This window comes from Apium graveolens, chromosome 6 (assembly GCF_009905375.1).
Source record: "Apium graveolens cultivar Ventura chromosome 6, ASM990537v1, whole genome shotgun sequence".
Taxonomy (NCBI): Eukaryota; Viridiplantae; Streptophyta; class Magnoliopsida; order Apiales; family Apiaceae; genus Apium; species Apium graveolens.
Window position 1 is genome coordinate 16,179,584 of NC_133652.1, and position 12,078 is coordinate 16,191,661.

Here is a 12,078-nt window from a genome sequence, read left to right on the forward strand (position 1 = left end):
AAGCTGAAAATTATGGGAGGTCTTTGTTTTTTTAAAAAATAATTTTTTAATTTTACAAAACAGTTTTTAACTATTTTTTATTAAAAATATGTTGTTGCCGTAACTAACAACAATACCAAACATTATTTCGGTCTTTAAAGAGGAAAATAGGGTGGGAACGATATGGTTGATGTTTGACCTCAATACTACATGATTTGTGGGCACGTCGGACCTAGTTTATCAACTTCAACTATCGCTGTACCGGTGATATAAATTAGTAAATTCAGTTTTAAAGGATAGTGTTTTTTTTAAAAAAGAACAGGAGCAAAATATCCTAATAAAAATATCGTATAGGACACAAATTATATATAATTTGTATAATTTTAATTTTTTAATATTTAAAAAAATGTAAAAGATACAAAAAGAAAATGTAAAATAAATAAATTTTTTGGTGCAAATATAAAATAAATAGATAAAAACGAGGAAAATTGATACACGTGTTCAAGACGTCACGAGCATGACTATATATATAGTATGGTATCATCCATGACATATTAGCAGAATTTTGTAACCCGAATAATCAGTGTGTAAGAAGGGGGTGGAGTTTACTATTTGCAGTGTAAAACTTGGAAACATGATGAAGTGTAAAGTGAGAAAATTTATCGAATATTTTAAAAATCTTTTTTTAAATGTATATTATACTCCTAGTCCCACTACAAATTCGTATATATCGTGGACAGATAGATATTGTGCCATTAAATCGGTGAAAAAAAGATACAATAATGATGAAGATTATGACTAGTTAAACGGAGATATAAAATGGAAAGTAGTCGTAGTTGGAAGGTTCCAAATACTTGAACAATACCGCAATTTAAGCAACAATAAATTCCTATTCTTTCCTTTTTATTAAGTTTGTTAAATAATTTCAACTGTCTTCTTCATTCACTCCGTTTACTTTCTTGACTTTATTTTTCACTTCCCATTAATCACGCCCTGTCTCTCTTTCTCTGCCTTTTCATAATTATACAAGTATCATACCAACTACTTGTACTGCTACTAAAACTCAATCTCAATCTTCCATTACCAAACAACATCAAAAATGATGATAATCATGATTGGCTTCTCCTTCTCCTTTCTCCTCCTCTCCATCTCTCTCCCTTACTCTCTCTCCTCCTCTCCCACTTACGGTAATCTCTCTCTCTCTCTCTCTCTCTCTCTATCTCTCCCTCTATCTCTCCCTCTATCTCTCTCTCTCTCTTCTACAATTGAATGTATGTGTGTAATTATATCTGACTGTTTTGTTGACTCAGATAAAGCGTTTCACATTGACTGTGGAGGTACAACTCAATCAACCGACAAATTCAACACTACTTGGCTCGCTGACCGGTATTTCTCCGCTGGAGCTACTGGTTTAGTCTCCGAACCGCTCCGATTCCAGAATCTTCACGAAAAAACGGTTCGATTCTTTCCGATTAGTTCCGGTAAGAAGAATTGCTACACTATACCTAATTTACCGCACGGTTCTCGTTTTTATATACGCACATTCACTGTATATGATAATTACGACGGCAAGTCACATTCACCGTCTTTCGAAGTTTCGGTTGAAGGAACTTTAGTGTTTAGCTGGCATTCGCCTTGGCCGGAAGACGTTAGTCGTTCCGGTGCGTATTCGGATCTGATTGCATTTATATCCGATGGCGAAGCGGATGTTTGTTTTTACAGTATTGCTACTGATCCACCTGTGATTGCGTCACTTGAGCTTGTTCAGATTGATGCAGCTGCTTATGATGCTGCTTCGATTGGAAATAGTTCGATTTTAGTGAATTACGGGAGGTTGACATCTGGTTCAGGTCAATGGGGACCGGGATTTAGTAATGACACTGATTTGTTCTTTAGGTCATGGCAATCGGATGCTGAATTTAGGTCGGAGAATTCGGTTAATATTAAGTCGGTTTCGGCTGTGAAGAGAGTGATTAATACGGACCGGAGTCCGAATTTTTTCCCAGAGAAATTGTATTCCACTGCGGTGGTGGCGAAGGGGAAGGGTGGATTGGAGTATGAATTGCAGGTGGATGCGAAGATGGATTATTTGTTGTGGTTTCATTTTGCAGAGATTGATGTTAGTGTGAATAGTGCTGGGAAGAGAGTGTTTGATATAGTAGTGAATGAAATTAATGTGACTAGGATTGATATTTACAAAGAGGTAGGGGGTTTTGCAGCTTATGATTGGCACTATGTTGTGAAGAATTTGAGTGATACTGTTCTGAGTGTGAAGCTTGTTCCTGTTGTTGGTTCACCTTTAATTTGCGGGGTAGAGAATTATGCAATTGTTCCAGCTGATCTCAAGACTGTTTCTGATCAAGGTAATACTATGCATGGGTATGTCGATATTTGTTCTGTAGTTTATGTTATCCACAACTTACCTGCAGGTTGCAGGGGAGTTGTTTGGATTGTCAGATAAATTAGAAATGATAGGATTGGCACTTGTAATTTTGGAAAATCATATTTAGAAATTTGACTGTGATGGTTCTGCACTAGTCCAGCTTTTAATTTTAGAAATTTAGATATTTTAAATATAGACATATATTCTTTTTATACATGTGTTTTCTAATTGTTGTCTCACATTTGCAGTTATTGCAATGAGGGCACTAAAGGAGTCGCTCAAGGTTCCAGACAGGATGGGTTGGAATGGTGATCCTTGTGCTCCCACTTCTTGGGATGCCTGGGAAGGTGTTACTTGCCATTCCAATAAAGGTGAATCTGCACTTGTGGTCTCTCAAATGTAAGTAGTACTGTCTTGTACTAAATGCTATTTTAACACCTGGATAAAAGTGTATGAATGTATCATCAAATCTTGCTAATTTTAAAGCTTGATGTTTCCCTTTCCAGGGGAATTAATTAATTAAGACTTTGTAATTCATGATAAGGCAGTTAGTAAAAACTCAAGTCAACACTTACTTCAGTATATATAATCAAATATCTTCACTTTTCTTTGGTCCCACAGCTTTTCTCTGATATTCATTTACATAAAGTTGGATGCTGTGAATTTTCTTTGATATTCAAACCTTGATTTAACGGTAGTTTTAGTTTTATAGGCTGATAAAGTGTAACATTAGGTGACTGATGTACAATGCATATTTTCTTTTTGCAATTCTGTTTCAGAGACCTTGGGAGTCAGGGTTTGAAGGGTTATATATCCGAGGAAATCAGTTTGTTATCAAATTTGGTAAGCTTGTAAGTATCATCCTTTGATTTCCTTTGTCACTGAACTCAGTTCTGTTTATTCATTGTTGTCTTGACTATTTTGTACTGTATTTCGCCGAAGTTGCATGGTGGGGTAAGTCAGAATTGCTTGAAATGCATATGGTATTTTGTGTTCTTACATGTGAAATTTGATTGGGACTTCTTGATGCTCTGGCCTTTGGGTTTCTTAAAGTTCAAGGCATATCTAAACTTTTTATCTTTTTATATTTAACGAGAAAAGGCCAGTAACATATTTTATGATATTAAGATGTAATACAGGGTGCAAGATTCTCCTATGAGTTAGAAAATCACCAGATCGGCTCTTAAGTTCTTTATGTAGCACTTCGTGAAGATATTTTAGTACCTTGATCATTAGATTTACATGAATAAGAACAGTGTTGTTAAAGGCGCGCCGAGGCGCACGAGGCGCAGCGAGGCGCACTATTAGCGCATAGTTCTTACTGAGGCGCAACGCCTTCAATAATGCGCGCGCCTGACCCCTGAGGCGCGAGGCGCAGCGAGGCGCGACGAGGCGCAAAAAACAGTAAAAATAGTAAAAAACAGTCCTAAAACCCATACTTTTTTAAGCCTATAAGTGTTTAGAAATTCATGTTATCAATAATAACAAAAGTGAAGATATATCCTTACATAGACATGAATCATTTACTTCTTTTCTACTCAGTAAAGCATTGTGTGTATTATGTATATATATAGTGTAAATAAATAAATATATATATATATATATTGGGTGTGTATACAAATATATATATATAGTGTATATTCTTACAGCTGTAGTGTTATACATACTAATATACCATGTATTTACTTGTTCTTTTGTGTTTCCGGCTACATACTAATATATATGTATGAATTTACACTGTAAAGGAGCAATGGCTACCAAAAAAAGTGAATAGTAAAAAAATTAATCCAACATGGAAGTTCCTATAAGTTTCATATTCCTATTTGTGGTGTTTTTGCATAATTCTATAATAAATAATTTGTTTTCTAAATAAATTATTTTCACTTCGATAAGGCGCGCGCCTTGCCTCGCGCCTCATCGCCTAGGCTCCAAGGGACCCTAGCGCCTCGGTGCGCATCTCGCCTTTAATAACATTGAATAAGAATCAAAACTGTTACTGAGGCTACATTTTTTCCTACTTGTTATAGATGTTATGCTATAAAACTACCGAAGAAGTGAGGATAAAAAAATGATACCAAAATTAAATATCTTGACCGTTTAGCACTTAATTTCCTGTATTAGCCATTAGTTTTGAGAAATCATCAATTCATATGATTTTTGAAACTGCCCAATCATTTTATGGATAAGTTGAGTTCATGGTTCTTAGACTGTAATCTTTATGCGGGAAATTGCATCTCATTGTTGGCACTTTATCTCTTCAATAAGGCTAAGTAGCTTTAATGAAAGGAATCTACATGAACCTTTTTACTTTCTGCAATAATTGATGTCATTCCAATTCATTTATGTTGCTTAATATATATATATATATATATATACATATATTATATTTGACAAAATTGATTCAACATGTTACTCTTCTTTCTTCTTAATATATATATATACACACATATATATATATATATTTGACAAAATTGATTCAATATGATACTCTTCTTTCTTCTTAATTGCAGAAACTTAAGTTCAAATACATTGGGAGGTACTTTACCCCTGGGATTGGGCCAGAAATCTCTTGTGAAGCTGTAAGATTTCATGCAAGTATTTCTTGCAATTTATTTAGAAAATAATATAATTTAAAATAAGCCAAATTTGGTAATGCAAAGTGTGATTTATGAATTTGTCAGTTTTCTGGCAAAAATAACATTTCAGTAGACATGGTTTCACTATCTCGTGTTACTCAAAGTTCGAGCTGTCAATGCAGGGATTTATCAAGCAATAAATTTGCTGGTTCCATACCAGAAAGCCTAACTTCTTCAAAACTGCAGCTTGTGTAAGTGATATCCAGCTCATTGTTTTGACTGAGAATTCTTGCCTGGTTCTTTACATAGAGATGCTTATAAGTTCGATAATATTAACTCTCTTTATTTGTTCATAAATGTATAGATCAAGTAACAAAACTCAGCTTATGTTGATTAAACATGTGTACCAGTCACCACATATATCATTTCTGATATTTTGAGCAGAACTCTAATTAAATTGCTAACCACTTAAGCAGAATTTCCTCAAGTCTTGTCAATTGTTTAGATAATGCATTGCCTAGCTATGGTTTTGAGAAAGCAGATATGAGAATGTTTGTAAAAAAATAAATTCTTATGTTGTCATAATCTTCAATTTCACCCTTTGCAATAACCAATTTTCCTGTGTATTCATACATTCTTAATTATGCAAATCTTAATTTTGTTTTCACTTCAATTAACTTTACTCTTATATCAGGCTGTTGAATGATAACGCACTGGAAGGGCAAGTCCCAGAGGAGCTTTATTCAATTGGAGTCCATGGTGGAGCTATTGAGTATGTGATACCCTGCTTTGTATTCTCTTGATTATATCTAGTTTGTGCTTGTTTTGGATTTTAGGCTTTCAGCACATAAAATGTCTGGGGCAGATTTACTCAAACTTCTTTTTTTTCCAACTTAATTAGTCAGTTAACTAAATGCTGTTGAAAAATTATTGACTGGACCCACAAAACATGTCCAATATATTCTGGTGAACATTACTACTGTTAAGTTGAATAATATGTAAACATATGTAATTTTGTCTTGTTTATCTCTCATTAGTTCAATTTCTTCCTTTGTACTTTAGTTTTTGATATTATTCAGCTACATAACAGTAATTTAATACATGCTATGTCAAAGTCTTTTTTTTTTCTTTTGACGAAAATGTCCAAGTCCTTTTAATATCGCACTGAGTACACCTACAGTCATACTACAAAATTACATATGATGATTATATAATACAAGCAAATAATCTGATGATTATATAATACAAAAATTTCAATAATATTTATTTTTCTAATAATTGACTTCTTTCAAGTACTATAATAATATTGGGCACAGACACATCTACTAGGTACAAGATAAAAAAAATAATTTAGATTTCTTAAATAGATAAATTTGTTCATTATAAACACAAATTAAAAAACACAAATTAAAATACAATATTTTATCTTGTATTATGTGCCGATTATTGAAACACATTTAAATATATATGTATATCAATTCTCTGAATAATGATATTAAACTTTATTAAAAGAGAAAACGATCTAACTTAAATGAAATATAAAACCATTTACGTATAATCTATACTATTATATAATAGACGAAACATTAAAAGTTTGGTAGTCAGTCGGTCGGTACTTGCGTAATTACTAAATTACCCTTAATTATTTTTTATTTAAATATTTAATATTAGGGCGTATTATTACTCAAGGCAGGGTCGAAACCATTCCAAAAACCAACCCCCTCCCATGTCCTTTTCGAAGCTGCCTAATTTAAACAAACTCTTAATTCCTTTTTGCATTTTGAATCCACTTTATAATTCCTTTTTGTATTTCGAATCCATCTAAACATTCAAAACATCTCTTCTTTGTGCTTGCTAACAGTCGTGTTAATTACTTAATTACAAATAACATAAAATATAAATAAATTATTGAAAGTTTAATTTAAAACTTTTTATTTAAAATTTATTATTACCAATTTAACTATTTTACAAATACATTTAGGGGCATGTTTCTTGGTACATGATGATTTTATTAGTCTTAGTAATAGAATTTTAATAGGAAAGAAATAAAAAGAAATTCAAATGTAACACATTACTTTTTCTATTTTTCCAAACTAAAACAACTCTTCCAAATATCACGGAACAAATCTATTTTATAAAATAAAATAATAGTGAAATAACTACTAATAATAACTAACAACTTTCATTTTTTAGCAAGAGAACATTACCTTTTCAACCTACTTTTTCTAACCAAGACTTTCAAATAACAGGGACATGCCTATTTGTATAATCAATTATTATTTTTAACTAAAACACATTATCAATTTAATTAAAATTAATATTTTAATATTAAAAAATTTCAATTCAGTTCTAATTAAATTAAAAAATAAATAATATTTTATAAAATTATAGTTTTCAACTAGGCATAAAAAAATTAAAAATCAAACTAAAAATATGAGTTGGATTGGTTAGCATAATGGGTCTCGGGTTAAAATACAATAATTTAAATTATACATCTGAAATAAAACAAAATTAATATTAAACATAATTCATATCCTATGATGTGAACTAAAACTTTAATTTTTTTTTTTAAAAAATTATATAATATTAAAAACAATCCGTGCATCGCACGAGTTTTATGCTAGTAATGTATAAAACAGGAAATACAGAGTATATCACGTGTAGAATCAAATGGAAACTATGATGTACAGATATGAATGTGTACCTCTAGGGATGCTTAACGCCATTTCCACACATTGATCAATCAAAGAGAGATTCAACGAGCGTAATTACTTTTATGTATTTACCAAGGGGATTATGAAATGCTAACTACTTTTATGTATTTTACCAAGGCGATTATGAAATGCTAATTACTTTTATGTATTTACCAACGGGATTATGCAATGCCTGTCTAATCCTACGCCCCAAGGGCACAGGTTAGCCTGCCTGTTATATGAATAGTTAAATTTTCAAACAACTTCTCGACTTGAGCATTAATTGTTCTCGACTCAACTGAACATAACATTGTTACTTAACCCATTTACTATCTGATGTCTCAACAATTGCTTGCAATCACTAAAGAACACAAGTTTTATGTTGACTACTAAATTTCACATAGTTGTGTATCTCAGTCTTCTATCTAATTAATATATATGTTTACCTATTACAGCCTCTCTGGTAATAAAGGCTTGTGTGGAGTACCTTCTTTACCAGATTGCCCGCTCTTCTGGAAAAACAGTGGTTTATCTAAGAATGGTAAAATCGCAATAGGCATATCATGCCTTGTTTTTGTTTGTCTATTGTTGCTGCTGGTATACATTTGCTGCTTTAGAAGAGGGCGTAACGATTATGATTTTGGGCTACCTCATGAACTAACGGGTAAGTTCTGCCCCTAACACTTTATTTTCTATCAAATAGATTGAAATTTATCAAATTGTGTCACATATATATGGTAAAGATTAGTTAATACTTAATATAATATGTGAAATTCCGTCTATACTATAAACTTTTTCACTCACAATTTTTGTAGTGGGGAACTGGAGTCGAGCTCCCTTAATCAGCCATTTCTCAATTTTATTCCATGAATCAGAATCTGTTAACTACAGTCTTTGGGTCCCTTGAACTTCAATTTTGTGAAGAATTTCGCTGAATTCATCCTTTTGTTGTCTTGTTAAAATTGGAGCTAGGTTGGCCGGTTGCAATACACACAGGGAAACTGTGATATTGCTGCCGCAAAAAACAAGAATTGAATTAGTAAAATATTTCATATTGATATCTTTTTAGATGAAAATGTATACGTATTAGGTAGTAGTTACTATTAAGGATTAGTTTTTACCAAAATATTTCATATTAGTAAATTACTAGTATTAAGTAGTAGTTACTAACTAGTATTTAGTTGTAGTTACTAGTAAGTAGTTACCAATTGAATTCGTAAAACACCAAAATGGTTTAAATTTTGCATTATTTTAGTGTAAAAATTATGTTGTCCTTAATATTAACTCTAGCACATTAAAAATACATATACACCAACTACTACCCAAAAAGTATATTCTTTGTATCAAAAGAACATATTCTTCAATCTTTTGTTATTTTTACACCAATAATTATTATATTATACATTCTGTAACTAAAATAGTTTATAATTATTGGTATATAAAATCTGAAAAATCCGGTATCAATTTAATTGTAATAATATTACATTTTATACAATAATATAAAACTCTCCAATGTATTATATATTAAAATATCCGAAGGGACTGTTAGATCTTACAGGATACTAATTGTGTTTAGCTGATATTTGCATACAGTTATAGTGATTCAAGTTTTTTGTATAAATCCCTGCAAGAACTAGAAATAGTATTGCATTGCTATGTACATCTTCAGTAGGGTTTGGTGTAATGGTGTTCTGATGTGTGGCAAAAAAGCATCAGCATATACAGTGTCACTCGATATTTCATCCGAGCATTAGATTTTTACTTGCTTAACCTGATCAGAAGACTCCACCATAGTGGGAAGTGCTGTCAAATACATACATGACCTCAAACTCATTTCTTGAGCTTGGAACTCTCGAGTGCGCGCACACGTGTATAACTGTATATACATAATGTGTTTGTATATTTAGTTGGATCCATTGAGATTGGAGAACCAATACATGTTCAATTAAGAAAAACTTTGTCTGAGTAGACTGTTTTTCTATTTGTGCTTGCGCACAATTTTCCAATTTTGTTTTTTTTTTCAATCCTTTTAATGTCATTTTAAGTTCACTATGGTTTGGTCGAGTAATTGCTTCTAATGTCTTTTCCAGCACTGGCGGCAAAGAGAAACAGATATCATAGACAGAAGTCCTTGATGACTCTTGAAATGGAAAGCCAACATGCTAAAGGATTTATACCAAGCTATAGTTCAAACTGATGTTGGGGCCTTGAAGATAATTAACCAGATTTTTGATAGATTACAACTTGCCAACAAGTTAGAGAGGGGGGGGGGTATATGTTGATACAGAATGCACAGGACATAACAGGATAATTGGCAAACCGCTACTCCAAGAAGAGATGTGACTCGAAGGTTTAGCTTTGTTTCCAAAACTGCATCAGGATGGGTCCTTGAAAAGTACTTGGGCAAAGATGCAATGCATCAAGTTCCAATTATGATTCAGCTAGAAAAGAAACTCAAATGCCCCAAAATGTATAATACAATTTTTTTGGCATTTGATAAGTATATTATCTGATCCCAGATACATTACATGTAGATGAAGTCCCAATAGTTATATAAAAGCGGTCCTTGATTTTATTAATGCTTTATCTACTTGTACATACATCCTCATCCCCTAAGATTAGTATTACACTGACTTGTACATTATGGAGCTTTATTGATTTGCAAACCTCAGTGTTGGCTTCTTTGTTTGTCTTAATTCTTGATGGCAAGACATACCCTCTTTTCCTTTGATGTTTAAAGGTGAAGTGTTACATTCACTATTCAATAATGTTTTAGTTCTTGTCAATAGTTGATGATTTTTGTTACTTGTTTAGTGGCGTTGAGGCCTTGAAGGGTAGCTATTTATTAGTTTCTTTAAAGCCCACACAACGAGTTATTGTGTGGTCGCAAGGAACAGCTTAGGTGGTCCAGTATTACAGGTATTACAGTACTTTGTAGACCCTGCATCTTTTCTACCGATTTCTAATATGTTTACATAACCCTACACAAGTTGGCAAATGAACTTATTAGAAAGTTTTTTAAAATGGGGGAATAATTATTTGTTAGCCAAATTTATTTCCAGAAATGTTGACAATAAAATAAATACTATAATTTTGGAAAGCAAATAGGAAGGTACAGCAGCACCCATTGACCGGCCGGAAAGGAAGAAAAGGAGCAGTACATAACGCCTCAAAACCTATGGTGTAAATAACACTAAGACTATAAATTAAACAACCTAAAATGTCAAAGGCTTCCAAGATGTTAATATATCTGTGCATGTGAGGAAAGAGATGAACTATTTCCTATATAATTGACCAACTGAGTTCTAATACTACAAAAATAACAAACATTTGATGGGGTTTATTTCATGCGTGGAAGTGGTAGTAGAAGCAAAAGCAAGTGAATGCATGACTTTTTAGCATTGATTGAGTTTGTTAATGTGTCACATTGAGTGATATTCCCCCCTCCAGCTACACTCCGTGTTACTACCAATTATTATTTGTTCTTTGACCCTGTATTATATAAGATCTTAATTTGATCTCAATTATGACTCAATCATGTACGGACATAAAATAAACTTATCGTAATATATAAGTACGTATAATAGTATATGTAAGTCCACAGTCAACGTACATTACATGTTGCTAATCTTCAGTTTACGTAATTAAGCAAACCAATCTGTCGAGTAAACACGTTTATTAGTTATTTAAGTAAGCTAAACATACCCATGTTACCAGAAAATACTTACATGATACATAATATCTGCAAACTAATAGCTTGCTAGTTGCTACTGTAGTTAATTCAACATGTTTGGGCGACTGTTATAAAATTACCGGACCTAACGCCATGTTTGCGAGTTAGCAATAATATACTCCCCTTCAGGCCCGATCTTTAATTTTTTAGGGCTCTAGGCGAATTAATAAATCGGGACCCCTTAAAAAAGTATAAAAATATTATAAAACGGTTAAATTTCCATTAATATATATTACAAAAAAACTGTCCAAACACTTTATAATTCATAACTTAATACACAATCTAACAATTCATAAAAATTAACTTGTAGGAACTTTCCAAGATGCAAAATCTTTGATGATAATATCAAAATCAATATTTTTCAGAAGTCCTCCCTTTTACATTGACAAAATTGCAAGATCAATCAAACGTTTTTGTGATATTATGGAGCTCAAGTAAGTTTTTATCAACTTTAATTATAAAAAACTTATTTCCACTGATAACACGGTTAAATTGTTAAAAAAGATTTTGTAAGTTATTAAAACATTTGGATAACAATCTGCACAAATAACAAACTCAAGAATTTCAGTGGCTGACATTAGTTTATCTGAAAAAATAAATTGTAATACTTTCAATTTAATGTATAGATCATTTAAATTACGACTTATGTCTATTTAAATTGAAGAAAAAAATATTTAAATTTTTTAATAACTAAAATAAGGGATAACCGTTAAA

At 32.0% G+C, this 12,078-nt stretch overlaps 1 protein-coding gene across 1 annotated transcript; it reads left to right on the forward strand.

Annotated features, from left to right (window-relative positions):
* Positions 1-932: 932 nt before the first annotated feature.
* Positions 933-10,319, forward strand: LOC141666804 (receptor-like protein 4). The gene is made up of 9 exons (XM_074473006.1): positions 933-1,166; positions 1,290-2,342; positions 2,611-2,761; positions 3,142-3,213; positions 4,873-4,941; positions 5,121-5,189; positions 5,633-5,710; positions 8,087-8,295; positions 9,722-10,319. Exons 1-9 carry the CDS (start codon positions 1,079-1,081, stop codon positions 9,826-9,828), a joined length of 1,896 nt encoding a protein of 631 aa, XP_074329107.1. The 5' UTR covers positions 933-1,078; the 3' UTR covers positions 9,829-10,319.
* Positions 10,320-12,078: the final 1,759 nt, after the last annotated feature.